Source organism: Triturus cristatus, chromosome 7 (assembly GCF_964204655.1).
Source record: "Triturus cristatus chromosome 7, aTriCri1.1, whole genome shotgun sequence".
NCBI lineage: Eukaryota > Metazoa > Chordata > Amphibia > Caudata > Salamandridae > Triturus > Triturus cristatus.
In genome coordinates this window covers 567,750,722-567,777,833 of record NC_140590.1, presented here as the reverse complement: position 1 = coordinate 567,777,833, position 27,112 = coordinate 567,750,722, and the positions used below count along the sequence as shown (strand labels likewise).

The window sequence follows — 27,112 nt, the reverse complement described above, 5'->3', positions numbered from 1 at the left end:
GGTATTTGAAAATCAGGAGAGGAAGGAGAAAGTGCTGCGAGAGCACCGAGAATGAGCACAGAACGCATGGATAAAGAACCGACAGATTGCAGGACTAAGGACAGCGGAGAGAGAAGAGACCAAAAGCAGTGCAGCTGGAGACAGAGCAGAGCAAAAGTACAAGCCATAGGGTTGGGGGGGGGCGTACAGCCGAGAGCACACACAGCGTTTCCCTTGCGGGAGCGAGCAGGGGCACCATCTGATTGCAAGCTAATTACAAACAGATGTTGCCACAGCTCGCTCCCGCAAGGTAATCGTCAAACGTGCACACGTTGCCATTGAAAGCAATGCAAAGCGTGCACGTTTTTGGCAGCAAAAACAAATTGATTCCTAAAGGTCTCCTCCTATGCAGCGCATGCGCGCTGCGTAGGCAAGACCTAAAAAGCAATGGCCTCGACACATGGGGAGTTCTCTCCTTACTTGTGGATGCCACTGTGCGATTTACTTACCCAAGGCTATCATGTCTCGCATGGAAGTCCCGGGTAGAGAGAACGAGTGAATCTCGCCTCGCCCTAAACAGGGTGACTGTCACTGGGAGCTGATGGCCAGCTGAGGCTCAGCCTCTGGGAACCCTGCAGCTGCCTCAACTATAAAGGGCACAGAACAGAGCTGAGTATGTTTAAGGCTCTGCTATCGCAAATAACACACGCAGGGGCTCAAATAGAGTTTAACTACAGCCAAAAATTAACTAGCCCATTAATCCTTTTAATATAGAATTCGTATTTACATTATCTCTCATCCCCATAGTTAGCAGGGCGGATGCATGTTATAAAATTGACAGGCACCTTGAAGACTTGATCACTTTCATTCCCACGGTCTTATCAGTAATACTATGGGCTCTATATCCACGCCTAAAATACAAGAAATATGGCCTGACATTTACAATTGTCTATAGTTTAAATTGGGCTTATCTAGTGGATTTAATAACATACAACCCAGACTAATGTTTACCATGAATTAAAAGGTTCCTACATGTCACAGAATGCTTCTAAGGAGACATCAGAAAGTCACAGTTTGCATCGGGACGCCCCTTACCAGCGATCATGACTTCGATCTCCCCAAGAGTTGGATCTTCGGGGTTAGTGAGGAACAAGTTGACGTCGCCCACCATACAGTCATCATCCGCGCATGCAGTATCTGACAACTTTTTGCCATCCAGTATAATAAACGTACATTCTGCAAAAGTAAGTGCCAAGAAAAGAGGGAACATCTTAGCAACCGTATGTATGTTAGGCAGTGATGACGCCAACAGTGATCTACTGAATGAGAACCTCAGCGACATCATGGCAAGCAATAATGGCACAGGTTATTAAATGCAACTAAATACACATATTTTGCATTGCACAATCACAACCTAGTGGCCTGTTTAAGGATGAATGTGAGACCTAACAATATTGCATTAGGAGAGGCCATTTAAGTTAACTTGAAGCAGAGAATTGTACACATAAAGAGGGTACACAGGCTAACACAAGTAATTGTGCATATTGGTAGGAAGGGACATCAGATGTATGGGGTTGAGTACTATGGCAAGGTAACACATAGGTCTGTGCAGCACAAGGGTAGACTGGTACAGGGAACTGAACATGAAAGTGGGCTTGCACAAGAGAATGAGCATGAAAGGGGCACATGAGATTGTGCATGAGGGTATAAAGGCACGCATGATTTCATGATGGTGGGTCTGCATGAGGAATTGCTCAATAATGTGGTCTGGCACATAGTAACAGTGTACCAGCCAGGCTAGCATATGGAATGGATAGATTGTGCATAGGGGCTGGCTAATGTTGCTTTTCTTCCTAACACATGTGTTTCTTAGGGACACTGCATATCACACCAAGAAGGAACTCGTTTGCCTATGCAACGGTCTATAGTGACACTGTATAGGATGAGACAGAGCTGCTCAACCCCATCTAAGGTGGATGAGTGATGCTTCTTACTGTCGTTGTCATCCCTCCAGCTGCGTTGCATTTCAAACTCCTGCTCCAGGGTAAGTGGCTCAGAAGCCGTCAGTCTCTGCAGCTCCTCAGACTTCATCCACTCATGATACCTGTGGGTAGAAAGAGGCTGAGACTTTATGTTTGTCCAATGAAAGGAGTCGCTATTGAATTACACCTTGCTGTGGAACATTCTAATGGATCACATGGATGTAGCCAGATAGGTAGTGCCAGTATACCAAATATTTGCAGACACAAACAAATCAACGCTACAGACCACCTACTGTACCTGCAATGTCAACAGTTTTTTAGGTCTCGCCTTGCTATCGCGTAAGCGATCGCAAAGCGAGACTACTGTGGGCTTTTCAAAGTGCTCCCAATAAGCGGATTGCATGGCTAGCACGCGCACAATCACGCGCATCGTGCCGCCTTGCAATCTGCTTTTTGGGAGCACTTCAAAGGGTCCGCTCCCCCGCCTGGAATGCGCTCCCCCGCCCCCAAGCGCGCGCGCGCCATGCTCCGCCGAGCTTGTCTTTTTTTCGTTTTTTTTAAAACTTTAAGCGCGAGGCGCGCGTGCGGCCAATGCTTGTTGTTGTTTGCATGCCCCCGCCTATAGGCCGTAGCAGAAACAGCACGTACAGCACACGCTAATGCACACAGACACTGGGCGAGCTAGGCGAGGAACTTTCAGTGGATGCAGCAGATGACTCCGAACACCGAAATAACCCGCTAACTCCGTGTGCGGCCGCGCTTGTCTCTTTATGTCTCACTTCTTTCAATGCCACTCTGTGTCTTCCTTCTCTGCTCCGTCTTATTAATGATCTTGCCACTTTTTGTTTAGACCAACACTCGTTTATTTAGTCCCTCGCTTTTTATTTCTCCCTCGTTTTCTTGCTCCCTTTCTTTACATCATGTTTCTCCATCTCTCCCTTCATCCTATGTTGTCCTTAGTTAACTTTACATCACTCTCTGCTCCTTTGCCACACACTCATTTGTCCTCAGTGTATCGCCTTCACGCTTTGCTTCCACTGATCTCGCTATTCCCTCTTCTTCTCTCACTCATCCCGCAGACAGCCTTTCTCACTGCCTCCCGTTCAAGCTCATTGCTTTCAATTCTATCTCCTCGCTCTCGCCCACTGCCAGTTTGTGTCCCTTTCACCCTTCCAGTTGTGTAGTCTTTCCTCTGACTTGGCTTTCCTCTGATTCTCTCCTTGCGCCGGCTCCCTCTTTATCTCGCCTCTTTTTCTTTATCTCTCTGCCCTCTCCTGCTTCACCCCATCCTGCTCTCTCACAGCTGTTCTTTCCTCATTCTCCCCGCCCTGTAGCCCCGCCTCCCCCCCCCCCCCCGAACGCAGCGTTTTTAGAAGTCCTCGACTTTCACTTTCCGACTTGGCTGTTCTTATTTCCCTTCCGTCCCCACTCTCTGCCTTGCACCCCTCTCCCTCCCTTGCAATCCGTCGGCACCGAGGCCCTTTTCCCTCGTGCTCCTCCTTCCTGTTTCTCTCTGCTGCTCTCCTCTGGCTCGTGCCCCTGCCTTATTTATCAGCCTTCCACTCTTCCTCTGCCGCACTTCCCTTTTCTTCCGTGCTTCTAGGTCATTGTTTGTCCTGTTCGTGTCTCTTACTCCCTTCTCCTGTAGTTTCCCTATCCCCTTTCCTCATTGCTGGTCTCCCTCCAGCACCTCTATTTAACAGCTCTAAAACAAGAACACATCATGGGGGATGATCACAGGACTCGTGATGTGCGGAAGATGCATTCATTTTTTATCTCCGATTTCAGAACATTTCACAGTCTTGTTTTAAAGTGTTACAAATTTGGATTATTTTGTTATTTCAAAAGAATAAAAAAACACCTCGAATGACACACAGATTCAGTGTAGTTAAACACCTTCCCTAAGTCTAAATGCTCACGTATTTCCTACACGCACGAACATCTCTAGCAGATGATTCTCTGTAATAAATAAACTAATACCTTGAATTTGGAGATCGTGATTCCGCCGCAGCAGGATAACCCGCTGTGCTGCTCAGATACTGGGAGCCAAATAATTACCAGAGGCATTACAAACAAGAGAGAAGCAGCACTCGTCTCAGACTGCACAAGTGCCCGGACCTACAAGATCACCACCAAGACCTTCACCCCCCTCCCCCCAATACCCGACGAGTATCCGGCAGACGAGCGGCATACCGCTAATAGCGCCTGCATTAATAAATGCCAACCTGAATATAATTGTTATTAGAGTTTCCTGGCCAGATAATGTGATAGCTGCCTATCGATATGCTCGCGAACAGTTTGTGCTAATTTTGACCAGTCTCTTGTGAAATTCACGATGCGCGATGCACTGTGGTATCAGATGCGCAAATGAATTCTACTTCGCACGCACTTCGCCCTCCCAGCTCTGAGTCATGCGGAAAAATGCCTGCACTTGTGTGGTCTGAGTACAGATTCATTTTTGTAATCCTACGCAATGCGCGGTTCGTCTAAAATGAACCATGCACTAGTCTCCGGAGGTGACGCGCAGCAGAATTCTATAGCGCTTAACAGTTTTTCCCAGTTTTTATTTAGTGCGAATTCAAACCGAGGGTATTGGAGCGCGTTACATGAGCATCAGTTACATTACACAAGGAGACATTCATTTTTTTTGTAGGCACAGGGAGAGGAAGTGATTTGCCCAGAATCACAAGATTCTATCCGACGCCGAGATTCGAACCGAATTTCCCAGTTCCGAAGTCAGCACCGCTGGAGTATCCCAACGAATCCTAGTTAGATGTGGCAGAGATTTGTTTTTTTTCCAGTGTTGTGGTCTTTTCGTGGGGTTGCGAAAATGTGTGTGCACATTTAAGCCCTTCTAATGTGCAGTTCTTTATTTTTTCCAAATGGGTGACAATTATGGCTATCATAAAGTCGTTTGCAAACATTTCATTGTATTATTTCTCAAGTGTACACGACTCTGCTCTGAAAACAACTCACGTGATTACGTTCACGCAGATAGCCCAACCAGAGAAGATAAGCACATTTACAAAGATAACACAACGCTGGAAGCCGGGGCTCCGCGAGGAAGAGCCCTCCCTGGTTTGTGATTGGTGAAACAGAGTGAAGGTGTGAAAGGTGCGCGCAGTACAGCTCGGCGTCACCTTCAGGATGACCTGCGACACTTATTTCGTGATTGGCCGGCAAACGCCTGTTAGTTCTGGGAGTTTTTTAGGCTCCCTTCAGTGTTTGTCACTTGTGAGAGCGGCGTGGTTGATTGTGGCTTGGCAGCCTGCATGATCGTTTCACGGCCGCTTTGATGTTCTCAGTGAGCCGCCCGGCCACTGAGAACATCAAAGCGGCCGCGAAAGTGCTCACCATTTGCCAGCCTGAATGTCTCCACCTCCCCCTCCACCTCCCCCGCTCCGCCCTGTCTCTTCACGAGCTGGAAAGGTCGGGCTTAAAGACTGCCTTTTTTAAAGCACCGTTCCTGAATGGAGGGACATAATATAGAATGCATATTATAGCGCTGCATAGTACAGCACAGAATAGCAGCACCTCAGCACTATATTATTTTCTTTGGTACGGCGTACGAATTACTCAGATGTGGAGCTGCAAATGGATTGCCCCTTCAACAAGCATTTGCAATGCAATAGGTCTCGCATTTACACAAGTTTAAGCAATTGGCAATGTAAATGGCAATGCCTTTTATTTATGTTCAAAAATCAAAAATAAAAGGCATTGTCATTTGCAATGTCAATAGCTCAAACTCGCGTAAATCGAGACCTATTGCATTGCAAATGCTTGTCTTCAATAGTTCAACTATTCACCCACACCAGATAGGCCTGAACCTCACAACCAATTCCCCACAGTCCACTGTGTAGGCTACACCATCAACAAAACCCACCACAGCTTGAAGGGCCCACCACTATAACAGTCTGTTTTTTAGGTCTCCTCTCTCATTACTAATGAACCATCACAATTCCCAACAGATCTACGATGAACATCCAATGCTTTAAGCAGTGGCGGATCCTATGCAATGGCGGAGGAGCGTCGCCTCACTGCTATTTCAGCAGTGCAAAAAAGAAAATGACAATAACAGGACGTAATCATAGTTTTGTATGCGGGACTCGGAACCAGGGCGGGGCGGGTCTTGGCTCTGTGATGCAAGAGCAGATTGAGGAGTGGTTTGTACTTCTCTAAGTGTGCATGATGGTTTGCCAGCCAACCCGTCATGGGCGCTTAGCATGTTCTCCACGGGTCTGTGTTGCACAACCCTGTGGAGAACATGCCCAGGCTCTCAGGCACTGTCTGAGTGGCCAAACAGACCGCTAAGATCAATCACGATGTTGGGAGAGTACGTGAGCCTGGATGCTTCTGGTGATTTCCAGTCCAGCAGATGAAGTGGACGGAGGAGAGACATGTGGCGTCGAAGGTAAGTTTATATTTATTTTATTTTTTCTCCATTCCCCCACCCCTTGTTCCGAGGCAGCCGCCACTGGCTTTAAGTACCTAATAGCAGGGTGACTTTTTTCAGGTCTGATCTCCAATCAACCCTCATAATCAACCTCAAAGGCCTAACCTATCTAGGACCAAGCTCTGCTGTCAAAATTAAAGGACTGAAATATCTGTATCAATGCCACCGGCCTCCACATTCAACTTAATGGGTCTAACTGCTCAACGACTAACCTCCATAACAAAACCCACATTTGAAACATGAGAAGACCAACCCACACATGCAGAAGGGCCATCAACTATTTTCCCACCTCCCTTACGACCAGTATATGTGTGTGTTTTCAACTGTTAAATATTAATTAGGCTTGAGAACTGGACACTGCAGAAAAATAGCCACAATAAACGTTGTTTTTCATCTTGCCCTCCTAAGCCCCCCAAGTCCACCTTCAACACTTTTGATCATTCCATCCACAACACACCTGAATCCCAATTGGGAATTGGCAGAGAGGTTCTCTAATGGTACACTTTCTATTTCATAGACCGCACACAAGTAAAAATGTAAGATTTCATGTCTACGCCTAGACCGTCGGCATATGAGATGCCCCAAGGATCCATTCTGACACTCATGTGCTCTAACATATAAATGGAGTCACATGGCATACTAGTATCAAACTAAAAAACAACTTTCCAGAAAGTGTCTCTTTCCAGTCTGAATATCTCATCAAAATCCAGTGGGAAAATACAGTTCACCTTGGTAAGCTCCTTCTCTCTATTTTACCAATTCAAATCTGGCAATGTTCGCTCAAATTCACTGAAACACACAATATCATTGTTGAAAATTATAACTTTCCAGTTTGCAACCTCCAGGGTAAACTGATTCTCAACACGCAGATCTAAAATATGATGGAGTGTTTAATGCCACTCAGACTTGCGAGGAAACAAAAGCTCATCATACCTGAATGAAACCTCTAAATTGTGGTCCAGTCACTGGTAATTTCTAGGAGTGACAATAGACACTCCTCCCATGCAGGAATGGCTAAATGGATAACACATTTATTGCAATAGTAAGCAAGAGCTTTTAGGCATCACAGGCATTCCTAAGATCAGATGCACTTCCTCTAATCAAACGGTTTGTACTGCAGCTCTTCTGATTGTTGTGTTACGCTATTTTGACAACAAAACCCTAGAAATAGAATCGCTATTTGGCTCACTTAGCAATCCAAATGCTTATTTAAATGTACTTCGTAACAGACACTGCAGTGCTACTAAACATTTCTAAATGCCTATCATAGAAACTACCTTTGGATAAATGAATCACCTCAATGGATTCAGAAAACAACAATATACTACAAATCTCTCCTTCCAATACCCAAGCAGACACACACAGCAAATTTTTACCCCCCCCTCCCGAGAGACGACCCAAAGGCTTTTGGAGCTTATTCCAACAATATTTAATAGGGAAGGAGCCTGGTGAAACAGAGGGTGGAGGGGACAGTGTGTCTGATTTCTGTCAAGTAGACTAAGATAAGAGGGAAGGCAAAGCCGTCACGAATTAGGGTGTACTGTAAACTGGCACACTCCTCCAACAATTATGTCATAGATGGTAACGTCTGGAGTCCTACTGTTATCACCCCTACATAATGCTAGTTTCCTATGTAACTGTATAGTATATGTAATCAATCTGGTATCGATATGTACCCGTAATGTGAACAAGTTTTACTTGTATTTATGTTATGTTAACGGAAAAGCAATAAATAAAATAAAAAATAAATCTTCTCTCTTTCCACCCCCACATATGGAAATCACATCCATCTGAATGTAAACAGTCCCACTTCATTGACTGTTTCAAGAAGGATCTCAAAACATATTAGCTAACAGCACGTCACTTAACTCTAACAGGATCTGAATGATAGCCAATACACGTCTTCTATATGCAGCCACTGGAACTGCCTAAATTTGGCAGATTCTAATTGTATACTCCAACTACACATTCCTCCTGGATATGGCTCCCGTTGTTTTCCTCTGTATGAATTTCTTACACCGACTCTTTAAGTACAAATGCATCACAGGTTTTAGACTTATCCCTAAACAAACTGTACAAATAAGGTTAAGCCACATCAATCGATGTACAATTACTTCCATGTCTCCCTGTCCTTTCTCCATTAATGACGTAGTGAGGGATGAAAATTTTTCAAGCTGTTGTGTCAAGAATTTTCAGCTCTATTAATGACACGGAAGTGAGGATTATGCTTCCCAATCTTTACTGCAAAATATCAGCAGTCAATGAAAACTTTGAACGTATAAAACTGCATTACACATAAAACCAACCACCAATCAGATCCCACAGAACTCTACAATACCACAAGCACTGAACAACTCCTCCTCTTTCTTTGTGAATATCTTAACCAGGAGTCACTGAAAAAAGCCATCTGTCGAAAATGAACCAACAGGTCAAGCCAGCCAATGCATTCAGCTGGAACCAGAGACACGATCCATAGAAGTGGGAAAAAATGGGATCCATTCATCTGTTCAGATCTCCAACACAACAACAAAGATTTCTTTCAAGCACAAGACTGAAACGATAGTCAGTCCTTTGATTATTCTCGTTTCTGCTCTGAACCTGCATAATAAAGAACATACAAGTAACCTACATTTCAAGCAAATTTCAAACGAGCATCAAACAGTGATGGAATAAATGTTGAAGTATTAGATATGACAAAATTGTACAATCATGAGCGGGATAATCCTCGCCTGCGTGTACTTATTAGAATTGGAAAATCTTGATGCAACAGCTTGAAAAATGTTCATTTTATGTCAAGGCCGCCGGCTCCGATTAAGCTTGTTCAAAGCTTTTCCACCACAACAGATGCTATAATAAAACTGCTTAAATGTGAAGCAGGAAGAGCAGTGAGAGGCCCTTATAATGTCCTCCAACTGAGAGCCCAATGTAAAAGACTTTGAATCCATTGCTTCTCCAAAAGCATTGCCTCCTCGTCCGTCTTCCTCGCCACAGTAATCACACGAGCATTATGCTCCTGCAGAAACTCCAAGTAAAATTCAGTTAGCTTACTAGTCTCCATATCCCTTCAATATGGCCCCCATCATCCTCCACCAATCATATAAAAGGATACAACACCGCATCCACGACCTGTTTTTTTGTTTCTACACTACCTAGAGTATCTTGTTTGGAGGTAAGTGGGGTTGGTGGTCCTGCTGTAGCAGACTATGTTCCCCGGGGTGGTCGAGGTGTGCGATGCATGCTGGGGCGACCTCTATTAACGGGCTTCAGGGGAGCTCTTCATTGCATTATGTTGCATACCTTGTGCGCATTGTGCCAGCCAGGTCCTGCTCTAGCGGACTCGGCAGTAATGCGCGTTGAATCTGGAGAGTTGTCCCGATCATGTACTCCCCCCACTGTATGGATGGCTCTGTTGCATCCTACCTGTACGGGGCGGGTGACTCACCGGCGTGTCTCCCTTGGGATTTCGGTTGTCCATGTAGTTCGCGGCTTAGGATGGACTATTGGGGGAGTGCCTGTTCGTCGACGTCGTTTCACCATTCACGAGCAGTCCCAGTCAGCTTGTTTATGCGGCTGAGGGATATGCACACTACGGACATGCCAGTGACCGTCCAGATGCATTATGGGGGTTGTTAATGACAACGGGAACGTTTTTAAGCGTCCTGGCATGCCGTAGTGCTTTTACATAGCAGTTCTGCATGTACGAGCTGCAATGGAAGGGGGAAAGGTCTTGAAAAAGTCCCACAATGTGGAGGTGAGTGAACCTGCTGAGCCTTTACCTTCTTTGGCTGTGATCCAAGCTGCGGTTGCTGCCGCTTTTCAGGACAGGGAGGCTGTTACTCCATCAAAGAAGCTTAGGTTGGATCCTGGTCCCTTCCATGAGTCTGATGGGGAGGAGGATGTTGAACTTAAGGGGTGTTATGTACAGGACAAGACATACTTCAACAAGTTCACTCCAATCTGTTGTTCCCAGAGTCTGGAGTTGCTGAGGAGGACACAGATTTTTATCCCAATACCAAAAGAAGGAACCTGAGTTATTGCCTATTCACTTATCCGTTTTGAAGACAGAGTGGAAGGATATAGATGAGCATGGATTTCCCAGGTTTCTAGTGAAACGGTACCCCTTGCAGGACCTTGCATATAAATTTCCTGCTTCGGTGAAGATTGATTCCTTAATGCCTGGCATGTCATCGCAGGGGACTATTATGGCGGAGGATCGTTCTCTGGCGGATACTGTAGATAAAAATGTTGATGTGGCTGTTAAGCGCACTTTTGCTGCTTCTAATTTTTCTATTAGGGCTGCAACATATTCTTCTTATAATATTCCATCATTAATGAAAGACTTCCAGTCGGTGGAGAAATTGGTGGACCAGGGTGAGGACATCTCCCCCACTCTCGCTCTGATTTCTTTTTGTAAAACCGTTTTTATTGCAGAACAATGTAATAAGCAGCGTACATTCATAACATTCCTGCACCGCTATTGCCAGTGCCATATCTTACGTGGCCATTTAGGCAGTCGTACACAGCTGGTGAGCCCACATCCCTGAGGCCGGGCAGCGGTGGCAAGGAAATCACTGTACTTAACCATATTTCAATCTGTACATTTGCCGCGAACATAGTAGGGTGTCTGCGTTCCGCTTTGAAGTTTCCTCCCCCCTTCTCCCCCCCCCATCACTTCCCCCTCCCCAGTCCCTATCCCCCAGCCCCCTCCCTCTCCACCCTCCAGTGCCCACACCTACGACTGCGACTGTTCCCGGCCTTAATGTATAGTCTGGGGTACATCTCAGAGGTACATGACCATTTACTGTGTTTGTGTGGTTGGAATGCTCCGGGGAGCAACATCAGGCTCAGAGGGCGCCTCATCCTCCTCCGCCACGCTGCTGCGTAGGGCCTGCAACAATCCCTCCCACGCTGTGGCCGCCGCCAGTGCCCTATCGTCAGCCCTACGAATCGCTAGTTGGTATCTAAGCGTGCTTTCACTGGCAGCCCATTTCTGTAGTTCCTTAATCCACCTCCCATGTGTGGGGCCCGCCTTTGACTTCCAGAGTCTCGTCACCTCTCTCTTTGCCAAGAGGAGGCCCATATCAATAAATTTACTTGTGGTCTTGTTCTTGGGCGTATGAGGAAACCAGTGCAGGACACAAACCGCCTTGGTGCCCCCACTCTCGCTCTGATGGAGCAACAGGTGCAGCTCCTTTCTGACATTTCCTTTGATGCCTTGGAAGAGGCAGCCTGTATGGCTGGGTCTACTTGTGTGCCTAAGGTGGATTCTTTCTTTCATAGGACGTCAGAAGTTGTCCTTACTGTTTTATTTCGGACTCCTCGCTCTGAGGAGGAGTCTCTGTTGCAGCTTTCGGACGTGAAGCGTGCGTCGTTGATTTACTTGTCCCGCACGCCTTCTTTTTGTAAGGTGGACAATCTGTTTGTCACTTTTGGGTGGCAAGACAGGACATGAAGCATTCCCTTTCTACTCTTAGCAGGTGGATTTAGGAGGCCATCCTGTCGGCTTATGGTGTCCAGTCTGAGGTCCCCTCGTGTCCGATTCAAGGGCAGTCTACTCGTTCTGTGGCTGTTTCTTGGGCCGCTTTAAAAGGTGTTCCCATGGAGGAGATTTTCAGGGCAGCCACTTGTCATACCTTCATGTCGCATTACTGTCTCGAGGTTGGGGGTGGTGCTTCCATTGCCTTTGCCTCTTCGGTTCTGGAATCTGTATCTTCCTGAGTTTCTTTCTTCCCCCGGATGTGTTTTTCAATAAACATTTTTTGCTGATGTTGGTTTGATATCTGCTCATGTGTGATTACTGTGGCGAGGAAGACAGATGAGGAGGTAATGCCCTGGTTACTTAACAGTAATCTTCATTACATCGAGTCCCTGCCCTTATGTGTTGCTTCATGTCTATGGCTTTGTTTACAGGTCGTGGATACGGTGTTGTATCCTTTTATATGATTGGTGGAGGACGATGGAGGCCATATTGGAGGGATAGAGAGACTAGTAAAGGAACCAAATTTTACTTGGAGTTTCTGTGGGAGCATAATGCTCATGTGTGATTACTGTGGAAAGAAAGACTAGGACTCGGAGTAATGAAGATTACCGGTAAGTAACCAGGGCATTCACATCAACACCTGCCTCCGACATGAGCCATATGACCGATCTAGCCAAAGTAGCAGAGGTGGCAGGTCCAAAGGGTTTCTGCAGGAAAATTAATTGCTGCCTCTTTGGATCTCATCAACACTGCTGAGAAACAAATTCATATGTCTTCAGATACTTAACCACACACAATTTAGAATTTGCAGGAAAATGTGGGCACGAAATGCACTCTAAAAAGTTTTTATATGTCTGGTAATTTGAAAAACCACCCCTTCAGGTGAGAATACTCTGCCTGCAATGTCCAGAGATCTTACATCCAAAACTTGCCTGCAAGAGATGAGGCACACAAGCATGACGAATTTGGCAGATAGATGTTTCCTGGTTATTTCTGAATTATCCAGCTAGTTCTGAAGGAATCTCAAGACCACATTCAGTTCCCATAGAACCAAGTAGCATGGAAAAGAAGGGTTAGACATCTGTATTCTCTCATCTCTTTACAGAGAAAGAGATGCTCTCTCAAAGATTTACCATTGATAAGGAGGTGCCCCACTGAGTGATAGTTATTCACGGACCTATATACTAGGCCATCAGAGACTAAGAATGAAATGAAATTAATCCCATGGGCAAGTTGGCTCCCACTGGATCGATATCCTGTGAATCACACCACCCAACCCATTGACGCCATGCCAAAGCATATCGCTTATGGGTTCCAAACATCCAAGATTGGTAGATGAAGAATTCAGCTTGTTGCGAAAGTCCAGACATTTTCCAGTGACCTCTGAATTTGTCACTCTGCAAAACTAGGATGAAGATCCCCGACTGGATTATTAGGAGCTCTGGACGAGGAGGAACAAAAAAAAAACCAACAACAAAAAAAACGCAGGAGATACCCAGCAGAGTCTAACTATGACTGTACACTCTAGAATGGGGTCACTAGAACTAACTCCGCTCTCTGTCTCCTTAACTGAGTTGATACTCATCGGACCATCACAAAGGGGTGGGAATGTACATGAGGCCCTGGCACCAATCCGGGACATAGACGTCCATCGACATAGCCAGAGGATCCAGCCACCAGCTAAAGAAGAGAGGAACTTGTCTGATGACACAGGATGCAAATAGATCTGGAAGAAGCCATAAAAAAAGACATAGATGAAGTTTCTAGTTACTAATATACTGCAGAAACCTGGAATTCTAGTTGACGATCACATTGGAATGACAAGTAAAATGTCCTACTACCATTGAAGTCTTCTGCTGTAGACAATAATACCAAAAATCTTTAGCAATCTCCGACAGAGACTTGTACCTGGTACCCCCCCAACTTGGTGACATACTGAACTGCCAGACATTGTCCATCCAGATGAGGATGCAGCAACTCAACTTCTGGGGGGACAATGTCTTGATGGCAAAGGATTCTGCCAACAATTCCAGACAATTGATGTGAAGCCCCAGCTCTTCCTTGGAGCACCGTTCGCCGTTAGAGATCAAGCCGCATCTTGTTTCCCAGTCCCATCTGCTCGCATCCGATTTGATTATCACTTCTGACAGGGAGACAAAGATGGCCCTGTCGTTCCAGGCCTCCATTTGATGTTACCATCAAGACATTTCGAGACAAGAGATTATTGTTTGAATAAGATGGACCTTTCCTCAAATGCCTGATCTTGGAGCGAAGGAGGGCCCGATAGTGGAGAAGGTTCGGAAAAATGGATTGAATGGGGGATGCTAAAAGCCCCACCACTCAGACAACTTGTCTGAGCGATACCCGATCTTTCAACAGGAGCTTCCGCAGCTCACGCTTGATGTCTCAGATCTTCTGGCCCGGTAACAATAACTGTGCCATCACAAAATTGATTTGGAAGTCCAGAAATTCCACTGACTGAGAAGTAGTCAGTATCAACATCTTCTTGTTCAATAAAAACCCCAGTTGTTGAAGAAGAGACACAGTCCAAGGCAGATAGGTCAGAATTAATTCCCTGTCTTGAGCTAACAGTAGCAGATTGTCCAGGTAAATTATGAGGCCGAACTCCAGGCTCTCAAGGACTCTACCATTGGTCTCATTAAGTTGGTAAAACACCAGGGGGCGGATGAGAGAACAAAAGGAAGAGCAGAGTACACAAACTATTGATCAACAGACTCCACCAAATTGGAACACCCTCAAATAGATCGCCTCATACCTCACCGGAAGAACCCAGAGAATGAGTCTCCCACCATTCACCTTGGAACCCAAGAATCTGCAGCATTCTACATAGTCCCTCAGCCTCACCATCTTCAGCACATACCTGATCTCCCTGGCCAACACCGTCAGATTACATGGACTCTACATTATCTCCTATGCTGACGACACCCAGCTCATCCTATCGCTGTCTGAAGACCCCTCTACCACCAGAGCCAACTTCCACAGATATATGATGAACGTCGCTGACTGGCCGAAGGGCAACTATCACAAGCTCAACACGGACAAGACGGAAGTCTTCGTCTTTGGTATCAACACCTCGCCATGCAACGACACTTGGTGGCATGCTGAACGCAGATAGACAATGCCTGCAACCTCGGCATCATCATGGACAGCAAGTTATCTACGCAGAAATAGGTCAACAAAGTTTCTTCTGCCTGTTTCCACATCTTACGCATGCTCCATAAGATCTCCCAATCAACACCAGATGGAGCATCATTCAGTATAAGCATGGATCACTCTCTACGTAGAAATCACTGCACACTTCCTGAAGAGACGACAGACAATACAAAACTCAGCGGCAAGAATCATCCTCGACCTCCCCAGACAGACTCGCATCACCCCGCACCTCAAGAAGCTACACTGGCTCCTGATCCAAAAGAGATGCCAGATCAAGATGCTGACCCATGCATACAAAGCCCTGCACAATGAAGAACCAGCATACATCAACAAATGAATGACCTCTACCAACCGACCAGACTCTTGCGATCCGCCTCCCTTTTCCTTGAAGACACCCCCAGGATCTGCCTAGCACACAGCAGAGGACGCTTGTCCTCGCGCCTGGCGATCAAATACTGAAACGACCTTCCCCTGCACCATAAGAACGCCGCATCTCTCCAGAAATTCAGGAAAGGACTCAAGGCCTGGCTGTTCTAATGAACAGAGCACTGAGAAGCAACTAGCAACTCCAGCGTCTTGAGACCCTCACGGGTGATTTGCTGTGCTTTATAAATGCTGATTGATTAATTCTGCAACTGGAACTGGAGGAAACATTGAGGAGGAGGAAATATTGATACCAAAAGATAAGAATCCTTCATTCTACCGTAATTTTTGCATTTCCCAGTCTCAACGTATCTCTTTTGGCAAGGTTGAAATAGTGACCAATTTACATACTCTAAATGTCCTTTGTTTTTAAAAGACCCATAGCATGTAGTATATATGTGTGTATATATAGAGAGACACCGTGCACAACATAATTTATTTTAGCTTAAAAGAGCAATTAATAGTGGATGAAAACAAGGCAGTATTTAAAATTCACAGAAGGTATAAGCTGTAGTAACTAACGTACAAATAGCTTCTCATAATTATTGGCATTCCCCGACCATAAATAGATTTTTTTAGGTTTTAGAAGTTCAAATTTGCATACTGATGAGAACACCAGACACAATATGTTATTATATGATTTTAGGCCTAAAAATGAGATCACAGGAAATTACATCAGAGGAATTTTTACAGGAAATCTAGGGGCAGAGTGGAAATGGAAAGGGACCTTTAGAGCAAAAAATCAAAGAAGAAACATAAACCGAAATTAAAACATTCTCCAAGAATGAAGATAATGTATGCAGTTTTTAATACAAGGATGCACGGAGGTATTCCAAATCATAAAATACAAATAATTCACATTTTTCTTCTAACAAGGTGGCGGCAATGCCATCACCCCAAAACAAGCAGGGTGGGTTAGTGACTTATCCAGTAGGTGTTGACATGGATTTACCTGCTGGTCCTGTGTTGGAATACTTTGGAAGGCTGACTCAGCCTTCCATCCTTTTGATGCTGATAAATTCCGTAAATGTAGCATCTATTATTCACAGCTTAGAAAAGTGTGGTATAGAGCACTTTTTTTTAAAAGAAACACAACTATAAACAGGAAGGTTTGATCAACAGGCTTGGAACCTGATGCAGAGCTGGGGTGGGTCCCTGCATGTGTATGCATGCAAGGGCACACATGTTAACAGACCCGATTCAAGCAGGAGACCCACAATGTTGAAGCCAAAATGGCTTTATTTAATCGGTCTCCCGCCTGAAATTGACTCTGAATCAATGTACATCAGAGGGGGGAAATGCATTCACCTTAATATTTTAACAAAATATCCCACTTTCCACTTGTAAAATGTTAGCATATATGTGCGTCTAAAGGGGCAGACATAGGTCTGAACCTTATTGGACAGAGTGAACCTTTTAAACTAAAGAGGGAAAGCCAACAAAATGAACAGTGAGAGCTGAGCCGATGGTCTAGCTTGGCTCTAAGAGCCTGTGCTCGAGGGCTTTTCTTATGCTACCTGCTAGCACTTGGAGAGTTGGCAGCTACAGGTGGTTGCACTGCATAGATGTTGTAGCACTCAAGATAATGTGCTGCATGGCTAAACACTAATAAAGGTCCAAAAGGTGAGACCTATAGGCAATGCCACTGCATGTTTATAATAGGCGACTGGGTGAGTCACAAGTTGCCTATTATAAAGAAATTAGATTGTATACTGGAATGTAGATTTTCCTAGTAATTTATGACAGAAAGTCTTAATTTTATTAAAGACACAGAGGCAAGTATTATGCTTTTCTAATCTTGCTTTATTCAAAAGCAGCCAAGATAAACAAAACAAACTACACTTCCCAGAAGGCCAAGCAACAGATTGAACAATGGGAAAACGGAATCCAGAACAAGAACCAATGAATAGGCAGTCCCCCAAGCATAACGCTAGCTCTGACTGCGAACAGCCCTCTTTTCTTCGGCGAGCAGATTAGATATTGTCCATAAACAGAGGAAAAATAGAGAAAACAATACAAACGGCTAAAGTCCAAACAGAAATCTCTTGATAAAGATCCAAAAGAGTCATCTTTGAAGCAGGAATGAGGATCGGAGGATCATTGTTGAACGATGGAGAAGGACGTAGAAGAACAGAACCCTTTTGAGGACGATGGCTCCGATCAGGAAGAAGCGGGTGGTAGAGCTGGAGTCGCTATAGGGAGGGAGAAGAACACATATTAAAAGGTGTTGCGGTGGGATACCGTGTGTTTAATAAAATTAAGACCGTCATAAATTACTAGGAAAATCTACATTTTATGTCAAGACTGGAGACTCCTATTATGCTTCTTCAAAGCATATCAACAACCAAAGAAGCAGCACTAATAACAGGTTTGCAATAAAACATTTGAAACACATTGTCATTGAACCAATCAGCTGATCTCAGAATGTCCTCCAATCTGGAGCCTGCCCAAAAAGCTTTGGAGGCCATGGCTCCGCTGGTGGAATGGGTCCCGAAGACAGAAACATCAATACCGGCAAGGGACATCACCCAGCGTACCCAATGGGCTAAAGTGGCAGAAGAAACAGGTGTACGAGGTTTACAGAAAGAAATGAGAAGTTGGGAATGGGAGGACGTTCTGAGATCAAAGGTCCGTTGTTCGTACACTTTGAGGCATTAACCTACACATAGTTTCGGCTGAGAGGGAAAATAGGTATAAAAGACAGCGTTCAAATTAGTTTTTGTACCCTTATTAATGTGAAACATCACACCAGAAGGGGTAAACTGACGAGAGGAAACATCCTTAACGTTGATAGAAACCAAGCACAAGAGCATAGTAAGTTTGGCTGAGAGCATTTTCAAAGAAAGAACTGCATTATCTGGCCAATCAGAAAAACGTTTGAGTACCAAATTCACGTCCTATAATAGAGTACTTTGCTAAAGGAGGTTTAGAGAACTTTACACCTCTTAGGAGATGACAAATTAGGGGGTGTTCACCAACTGGTTTCCCTTCAATAGCACTGTGATTAAGGGAAATCGCAGATCTGTACAGGTTAACCGTTCTGTAAGACTTACCTGAAATGGCTTCCGAAGCCAGAAAATTGACAAAGTAATTTAAATGTGCTGAAAAGGGATCAATATGTTTTCCCAAACACCAGCTTGCCCATAAAGACAACGCTAATTTGTAAGCTTTAGTTGTTCCTGGAGCCCAGGCTCTGCTATTGAAGAGAGAAGCTTCTTGCGAAATGAGGAGTTCAGAGTGGTTAGACCCGAAATCTTCCAAGCGGACAGAATCAAAGAGTTGTCCAGAATGAGATTGTGCGGCTGACCAAAGGGGTCTAGCAGAAGATTGTTGCAAGAAGGAAGGAGAACCGCAAAAATCCACAGCCATCTCTAGCAGAGATGGGAGCCAAATCTGTGACTGCCAAAGGGGGACCACTATCACCAGAGAGGCTAGTTGGCATCTGGCCTGGGCAAGGACCCTGTTGATCATGATAAAAGGAGGGAAGGTGTAATTGAGATGAGGAGACCAATATTGGAGGAAAGCATCTGTGGCCAGAGCCAAAGGATCCGGACGCCAACTGAAGAATTGTGGAAGTTGGGAATTGAGGCAAGAGGCAAAGAGATCCATGTGCAAAGGCCCCATTTTTTAAATGGAGATTGAAAGACAGATGGAAAAAGCTTCCAATCGTTGTAGTCCCGTAGATAATGAGAGTGCCAGTCTGCGATGGAGTTGAGATTGCCTGGAAGGTATTCTGCTCTGACCGAGATCTTGTTGAGAAGGCAGAATTCCCAGATGGTCTTTGCTAACTCCGCAAGGGGTTTGGATTTGGTGCCACCTAGATGGTTTATGTAACAAACCGCAGAAACATTGTCCATGCAAAGAAGGATACAACAGCTAACTTTGTCATTTGAGAGACTCTTGATTACAAAGGAACCTGCCAGCATCTTTAAACCGTTTATGTGCAATCTCGACTCCTCGAGTGACCATGTACCTCCAGTCGAGATTGTACCACAACGGGCGCCCCAGCCCGACAGACTTGCATCGGATTCTAATATAAGATCTGGGGCTGAGGCGAAGATTGTAATGCCGTTCCACGCATCTAAATGGTCTATCCACCATTGGAGTTCTAGAAGAGATTCTTGATCTAAAGAAATCAGATCGAAATAAGGCAGGCCTTGACGCAGATATCTTATTTTTAGGCGCTCGAGGGCTTGGTAATGAAGAGGCCCCGGAAAGATTGCCTGAATGGAGGCGGAAAACAGACCTACGAGTCTTGCGAAACATCTGAGGGAAATCGAGGAGTTCTGTAAATCTATTCTGACCATCCAATCGTGTAAACGAAGAGAATGCCTGAGATGAAGTGGCGATAAACCACTAATTGATTAAACCACTTCAGATTTATGACAGGGCGTATTTTGTTGTTTTTCTTGTAAACCAGAAAGATGGAACTGAGAAACCCTGAAGGATCTAGAAGGGCACTTTGAATTGCTTGTTTTTGGAGAAGGGTTTGAACCTCTATTTAAATGAGATTTGACATGTCAGTTGAGAAGAGGAGAGGAGGAGGAAAAACTGTCTGGAAAGGTGGAACGTAAAATTCTATAAGATAACCATGGATCGAGTTTAGAACCCAAGGATCTGCAGTCAAAGTTCGCCATTTTGGAAGAAATAGACTTAAACGACCCCCTACGGGTGGAGAATCTGAGGGACTTACCTTGTTGGAAATTGTTCCTGAGGTTCTTTTGTCCACGACCTCTGAAACCTCGACCTCTATGAGGGCAGAATTGTGGTTTGAATTCCTGATAATTGGAGTTGGAATTAAAAGATCCTCTGGAGCCTTGGTTATGGTATGAATGGCCGGCAAAGCGACTCCTGCCTCTACCAGCCCGTCCAAAAACCTGTTGAGAGAAAACTTTCATTAAAGATTGTTGAGCTTTATCAATGGAAGCAAAAGTGGTGACGAACTTGCTTAAATCTTTTACTAAAGAGTCAACAAACAAAAGTCCATCGGCCTTAATGCCAGGGTCAAGGCCAGCCAAGTTAGCCAACTTGGGATCCAACTTTAGAAGGAGACCTTTGCAGAGTTCATGGATAATCACTGAGTTGGCATTACCAAGGAGACAAAAAGCTCTTTGGACCCATAAGGAAATGTCCTGAGGATCCAAGTCAGTGCCATCCAAACGAGCAGATTCTGCCATGTCAAAAATGCGAGCTATGGGCCCTACAACATCCAAACTCTTGTCTTGACAAGTAGACTAAGCCTTATCCACCCCTTTAAGGGGGTCCTTACCAAATTTGGAACAGAAAGTTAATAAAGGTTGGTCGATAGTCGGTGTAACAGTAATATTGGAAGAAAGGGAAGGTATAGGGAATTCCGACTTGAGTTTGGACCTGATGGATTTGTCTAAAGGCAGACGAAGTCTAGCCGAGATATAGTCGCCAGCATGAGAAGCAGGGAACCATTCCGTGGAATTTGGATGGCGAACAGAAGGATCAAATATAGGAGAACCCTCTGAATCCAGAATAGGCCTGGAGGAAAAAGAATCGTTTTTTGACCTCTTAGGCGGAGGGGAAGAATGGTCATTGGCATCAAAAAGGTCAAACAAATCATCTGTGTCACCAAGATCATCATCTGTGTCCAAAATCTGGGAAATCACTAGTTTTTTAGGTATCTCAGCTTTTTTTAACTTAGATTTACATTTATCATCAGAAATAGAAATCCCCTCCTTAGAAGGAGGCCTGGGAGGCACCACGTCCTCAACATTACGTGAGGAAACTTTACTTAACATTTGTGATACATCTGAAAAATCATATTTAGTGCTGGAAGGTACCAATTTTCTCTTTCTGCTATCCCCCGCATAATGGGCCAAAGCTTTGGACATAAAAGATAACATAGAATTTTCCATATCTTTTGAAAATCATTTCATAGAAGCTTCAACAGCATGTCCCGCAGAGGAATTGATAAAAAACATTCAAATAGTTTTTAAATGCCTCTCCTTCATTCTGCATGTCAGAGCCTGGAGAACTATCAAGCTCCATATTCAAAATTGCAGCCAGGTAAAAGAAGAGGTAGGAAAGGGTTATCTGACAACTTTAAGCTTGGGACCGCCCCTGGGCGTGAGCGTAATGCTGGACTACCGAGACCAAGAAGGGAAACTACACCCAGAGGGGCAGAACGGAGCAAGAGAGAGCAAAGGAAACCCAAGCTCCGGCGCGGAGAAAAGCAGCAAAACTGAAGCTCATCGGGAGAAATACCGGTAACACAGCTGAGATGAGAAACCGGCATAAAATGGCCGCCTTGCGTCGCGCTGAGGAAACAGTTAACGCGCGCGAGCGGCGGGGCAGAGCACTAGATGCGGGCGGCAGCAGGGGAGCGCGAACGGAAAGGCACTGGCACCTAAAACCAAAATAAATTACCAGCAAACATGAATATAACCAATATAATAGATCATAAAAGAAAAAATAAGGAGCGCATGTACTTATCTTGACTGCGTTAAGTATATAAATAAAAATTGCTAGTAAATAAACAGATTTCTTTGTTTAATTTTCCGCTGTTGGCAGGTGAGAACTTTTTGTAGTCTCAAATAAAATAACATAGGTCCTGAAAGAGCCTCTCTTTAATACTTATTGTTTTTCCCCCCTCCTCTTGGACCTCAAATTACCTCAGGGGGGGCCTTTCTCTTAGATTTATTTCTTCCTCGGTTTTTACCGAAGGTTTGCCTACCACATTCGGTTTTTTGACTTCATACCCCTTATAAATCCAGCTGCTAGTAGTTGTAGCTTAATATCTTTTGTTGTTTATATGTTGAGATCTTGATTTGTTAAGAACTAAAAAAAAAATTTTTCTTTCTCCATTCTTGTCTGTCTTTCCAGATTTAACTCACGGGTGTTCACTGCACTATAGAATGGAGGGGTTCAAAACATTTGGCTTCTCTGACGAACTCTTTTCTACCCTTATCGGACAAATAGCAGGTACCAATGGTGATGTCAGAGAAAAGATAGGTGATAATAGTGAGTGGATGAAATTGCAAAATCTGCGCAAAAAAGCCAAAAGAATGGAATCGCACGCTCATTTTATGCTAGAGTATTTAAAAGCTGGAGCAATTCCCTCAGGTCTGAGAGTGAGAAATGTGCCAGCCTTGTTTGTTGAGGTACGCCAGTTCCTGGAGCGGTGGTCACAAATTGCCAATCGCTGCTCCAGGGACTGGATGATCCTCATTATTGAAACAGTTAAAGAGATGATTCAGATCCTTAACCAGGAGATTTTAGAACTTGAGGAAAAGCTGAAAAAGACCAACAGTGTAGAAGAGGCTAAAGACAAACTAGGTAAGATCAATCATGAACTCTCAGAATTTGAAGACTATCTTATCAAGAAAAAGACAGATAAGTTGAAAAAAGATCTTCGCTGGTTCACTCAAGAGAAGGCCTACCCCTACCTACACAGTTCGTTCTATCAAGGTGAGTCAATTGACTATGGAGTATACAACCCACAAAATGTTAGAAGACCAAAGATTGTGAATTTTTCTGACACTAATTCGTCAGACTCCGACCCTGAGGGTCCTAACACCAGCGAGTCAAACTATAGACAATTTCCAGGACAATTTCGCAATCCACATCAACAAAGTCAGTCACCTTTTTTACGGTCAGGGAGAGGCAGAGGACGAGCCAGATTCCAGAGATTAGAAAGGAATCACTATCCTCAAACAGAGCAAGCACATCCGCAACAATATATGAGGACACGGAATCAACAATATTGGAAGTCATAGACAAAAAAATCAATTCATATGACAATATTCCTATCTTCAATCTGTCCAAACATCTTTTGTCTTCAGATGAGATTAACATCCTAAGTAAAGGGCTGTCATTTGTACCAAGTACCCAACCTGACATCTTTAAACTACATAGAGATCTTTTCTCTTTCTTTCGGAAAGTCAGACTGAAAAAATACATGATGGATGCGAATCCATCAGAATCAGAATTGAACTACTCAGGTTGTAAACCACCGTCGAAATTTACTCCATCCTTAGACATGGTGGGACCTGAAGTGACCATCTTCGAAAAATCAGTCCTCAAAGAAATTGAAAGAATTCTTAAGTATATCCCTTCTACCCACTCCAACTTGACGTTCTCGGAAAAAATTGCACTCAATAATTTACAAAATAATGACTCTATCACCATTAAACCCTGTGATAAAGCAGGCGGCATAGTCGTCATGGACAGTGACACCTATAATGACAAAATGAAATCCATGCTATCGATTTCAGATCATTATCGCAAGGTTAACAGATCTGTTTTGCCAGAACTAAAAAGACTTATTGAGAATTGCACAACCAAAGCTTTCAGAGATGGCTTTATATGTCAAAAAGAGTTAGACTTTCTAAATCAGACATATACAGTTGTCCCTGCTCTATACGGAGTACCCAAAACGCATAAAAATGCAGAGAACCCACCCATGAGACCTATTGTCTCTTCTATCAATTCCTGTACAGAGCCACTCTCGAAATATGTAGACACATTCCTCTGTCCACTTACCAAGCTGTATGCCTCCTATATTAAAGACACAGGACACATGATTACGACCATAGAGCACTTACCGTTTAATCATAAGACTCAATATTTAGTTACACTAGATATCGAGTCTCTGTATACAAACATCCCCCAAGATCTAGCTTTAGAGGCGGTGGCAGCACTTCTTACTAGAACCCCGGGTGACAGACCAAACGGATTCATCTTGGAATGCCTTGACATAGTACTCCATAACAACTTTTTTGAATTCGGAGAGGCCCTTTTCCACCAGATCAAAGGCACCAGCATGGGAGCTTCGTGTGCTCCTAGTGTAGCGAATATATATATGGGCGAGTTCGAACTTAAACACATTTTTAATGAAGTGGCCCCTTTTTACGAGAACATACAGGTATGGCATAGATTTATAGATGATATCTTTTTCATCTGGACAGGGAATGAACAAGATCTTCTAGAATATATTGAATGGCTTAACCTTAGCGACGCCAACCTCAAATTTACGGCCAAATACTCCACAGAAAAAGTGGAGTTCCTAGACATTTGGATTATGGATTGTGGAGGCAAAATTGCAGTTAGCCTCTTTAGAAAACCGACTGCGAAAAACACCATTCTACAACACAGCAGCTTCCATCCCAGTTGTCAAAAGGACTCCATTCCTTTTGGAGAATTTTTAAGGATCAGGCGTAATTGTACCAACATAAGTGAGTTCAACATTCATGCAGAAGAACTCCAAAAGAGACTCCTCGTTAGAGGATACCCCAGACGATTAGTGAGGCACTCCCTGAAACGCGCTAAGTATTACAACAGAGACGCACTAATCTCTGGTAGACAAAAACCATCACTGGACAAAATCGTCTGCGTAATTAACCATTCCAGTCTGAATAATAAGATCCAGAAGGTACTACACAGGAATTGGAAAATCCTGAATGTCTGCGAAGAAGACAGTGCTCTAGCTCCCCCTATCGTAGCATTCAGGAGAAATTCAAACCTTAGAGACAAATTGGTTCACAGTAGGCCACAACTACGTAAAGGACAGCAGATGACCATCGATGGACTCCCTCCCATCTTAGGCAACCACAGATGTGGTAACTGCCATGCGTGCCCCTCAGCGATTACCACCCAAATCTGCAACTATGGCTCCAAAACAGCTAAACTGAAAAGCCATACCAATTGCAGAAGCAGCAACCTAGTCTACTTGATACTGTGTCCCTGTGGACTAGGTTACATAGGAGAGACAAGCAGAGAGTTCAGAACCAGACTGTCCGAACATAAATCTGCAACTAAAACGGGAAAAAGACAAGCTCCAATGGTTAACCATTTCTTGGATCAGCACCACACTGAGACAGATCTTCGGTGGCTGATATTGGAGAAAATCACTTCAAAAGCGGGACGGGACACAGAGAAGATAAGGAAAGAACGAGAATCCTTTTGGATTTTTTATTTTGACACAGTACGTCATGGGCTTAATGAAGAAATTGTATGGCTAGTCACCTAGTTTGCTTACTAGACATACGGCTAAGCCATTAATCAAATTTACATTTACACCACTGTACCTGTCTATTTAACTCAGCCCTAACGACTGTGTATGATATGCTTCTCACCTTATTCATATATCTTCTGAATAGTCCTATGACCTATGGCCCACTAGCTGCGATGACCCAATAAAGTACATCATATACACTCATATATGTATCTGCCTACATATATTGCCTATGTGGTGAGCTCAATATACATACTGGGATGCCTACACCCTCTTAAAAAGCCTGAGTTTACCAACGGTATATTTGCTATGAGTCAGTACTTATATTTAAATCTAGAACTATGAAATGTTTCACCAAATAACCAAATTTGTTTGGCCATTTTATTAATATCTGTAACAGCTGGGTTACCGTTTCTCGGCACCCTTAAAGACTCCACAATCATTATATCTGCCAAAAGTAAGTAATAGGATGTACTTATATCATAGCCAGCCTCATATTACAATATGGCTTCGTTAACAACCCAGATTCCGTATTGAATTGTAAGTGTTTCTGCTGCGATCGTGCAACACACCATGTGATCTTCCGTTAGACCAATCATTAACAGCTTTGGTCTTTAGGATCACGTGACTCACCTCCTGACCTATCGCCATCCAGTATCACATTCAAAACTCGCGCAAACATCACACACCCCGATTGATTCTCGGAAGTTGATGTACTAGCGAGGTCTACACTCTGCGGTCACCGGGTAAGCGTTGTGAAATGTCCTTACTGCTTTATATTTAGTGCTAAGCGTATACCCCTACCCCATATACTATAAAGACGTACTTCGTCAATAAGACCTAATAGTATGTAGATACACTAGCGAGGTCGCTACTCCGTGACTATCGGGCAAGCGTTGTTAAATGCCTCTAGTGTCTGATACTTAGTGCCAAGTGTAAGCTTTTCTTTCGCCAATAAGATACATTAAACATTTAGTATTACACCTGTGCCATAACCATCAGCGCTGTAAATAACTCTATCGCTTGTACTATTGACCCGTGATGAATGAAATTTACCGATACCAGGTCGTACCTATTTGTTAACATCTTAGTGCTAAAAATAGGAACGTATTTCCCGCATGCAAAGTCTCGCGCCCGCCACGGTAATGCCCTTCGGAATATACGTATAAATCAGTTTTTAGTAGTTTAAAATAAATAATAGAGCCATCTATCCTATGACGATCTACCATCTACAAAATAGATTACCAACAACTAGAAACGAAAGGATTAATAGGCAGTAACAAACATACGTGTTCATTCCCTAGAGACATCAGGATTAGTAGCAAGAGCTAACCGACTGAACGGAAACAGTGCCCCGCAGCGACAAACGTCTTAAGGACCCACTAAAAACTTTTATTTGGGACGTATGAAGCCCACATAAAGGTAAGCCATCGAGCACAGCTGAACAATCTGTTTACCTACTGCGTTGCTATGTAAGATATCAGGCTGACAATTTATATAGTGCAACCGACCTTATTTTCTGACATTTTCCATAGAACCAAATAAGCTACATTTACATCTTGGACTCATTTGGACGTTACCCCACGGCAGAATTGGTAGCAAATTACCCGCACCTTTACATGTCTTTGGTAATAGCGAAG

At 44.1% G+C, this 27,112-nt stretch overlaps 1 protein-coding gene across 4 annotated transcripts in view; it reads right to left on the bottom strand.

Annotated features, from left to right (window-relative positions):
* The window catches only part of NAT9 (N-acetyltransferase 9), a 94,581-nt gene that overhangs the window by 65,125 nt on the left and 2,344 nt on the right, over positions 1-27,112 (bottom strand). For 2 of the 4 annotated variants that reach the window (XM_085617092.1, XM_085617090.1), the window contains exons 2-3: positions 1,974-2,083; positions 1,075-1,215 (exon numbers count right to left, since the gene is read on the bottom strand). In XM_085617092.1, coding sequence (XP_085473218.1) covers positions 1,075-1,215; positions 1,974-2,083 — 251 coding nt within the window. Of the gene's footprint in view, positions 1-1,074; positions 1,216-1,973; positions 2,084-9,856; positions 10,000-27,112 lie in introns of those variants that run through there. The other 2 variants (XM_085617089.1, XM_085617091.1) reach the window with 2 other exon arrangements.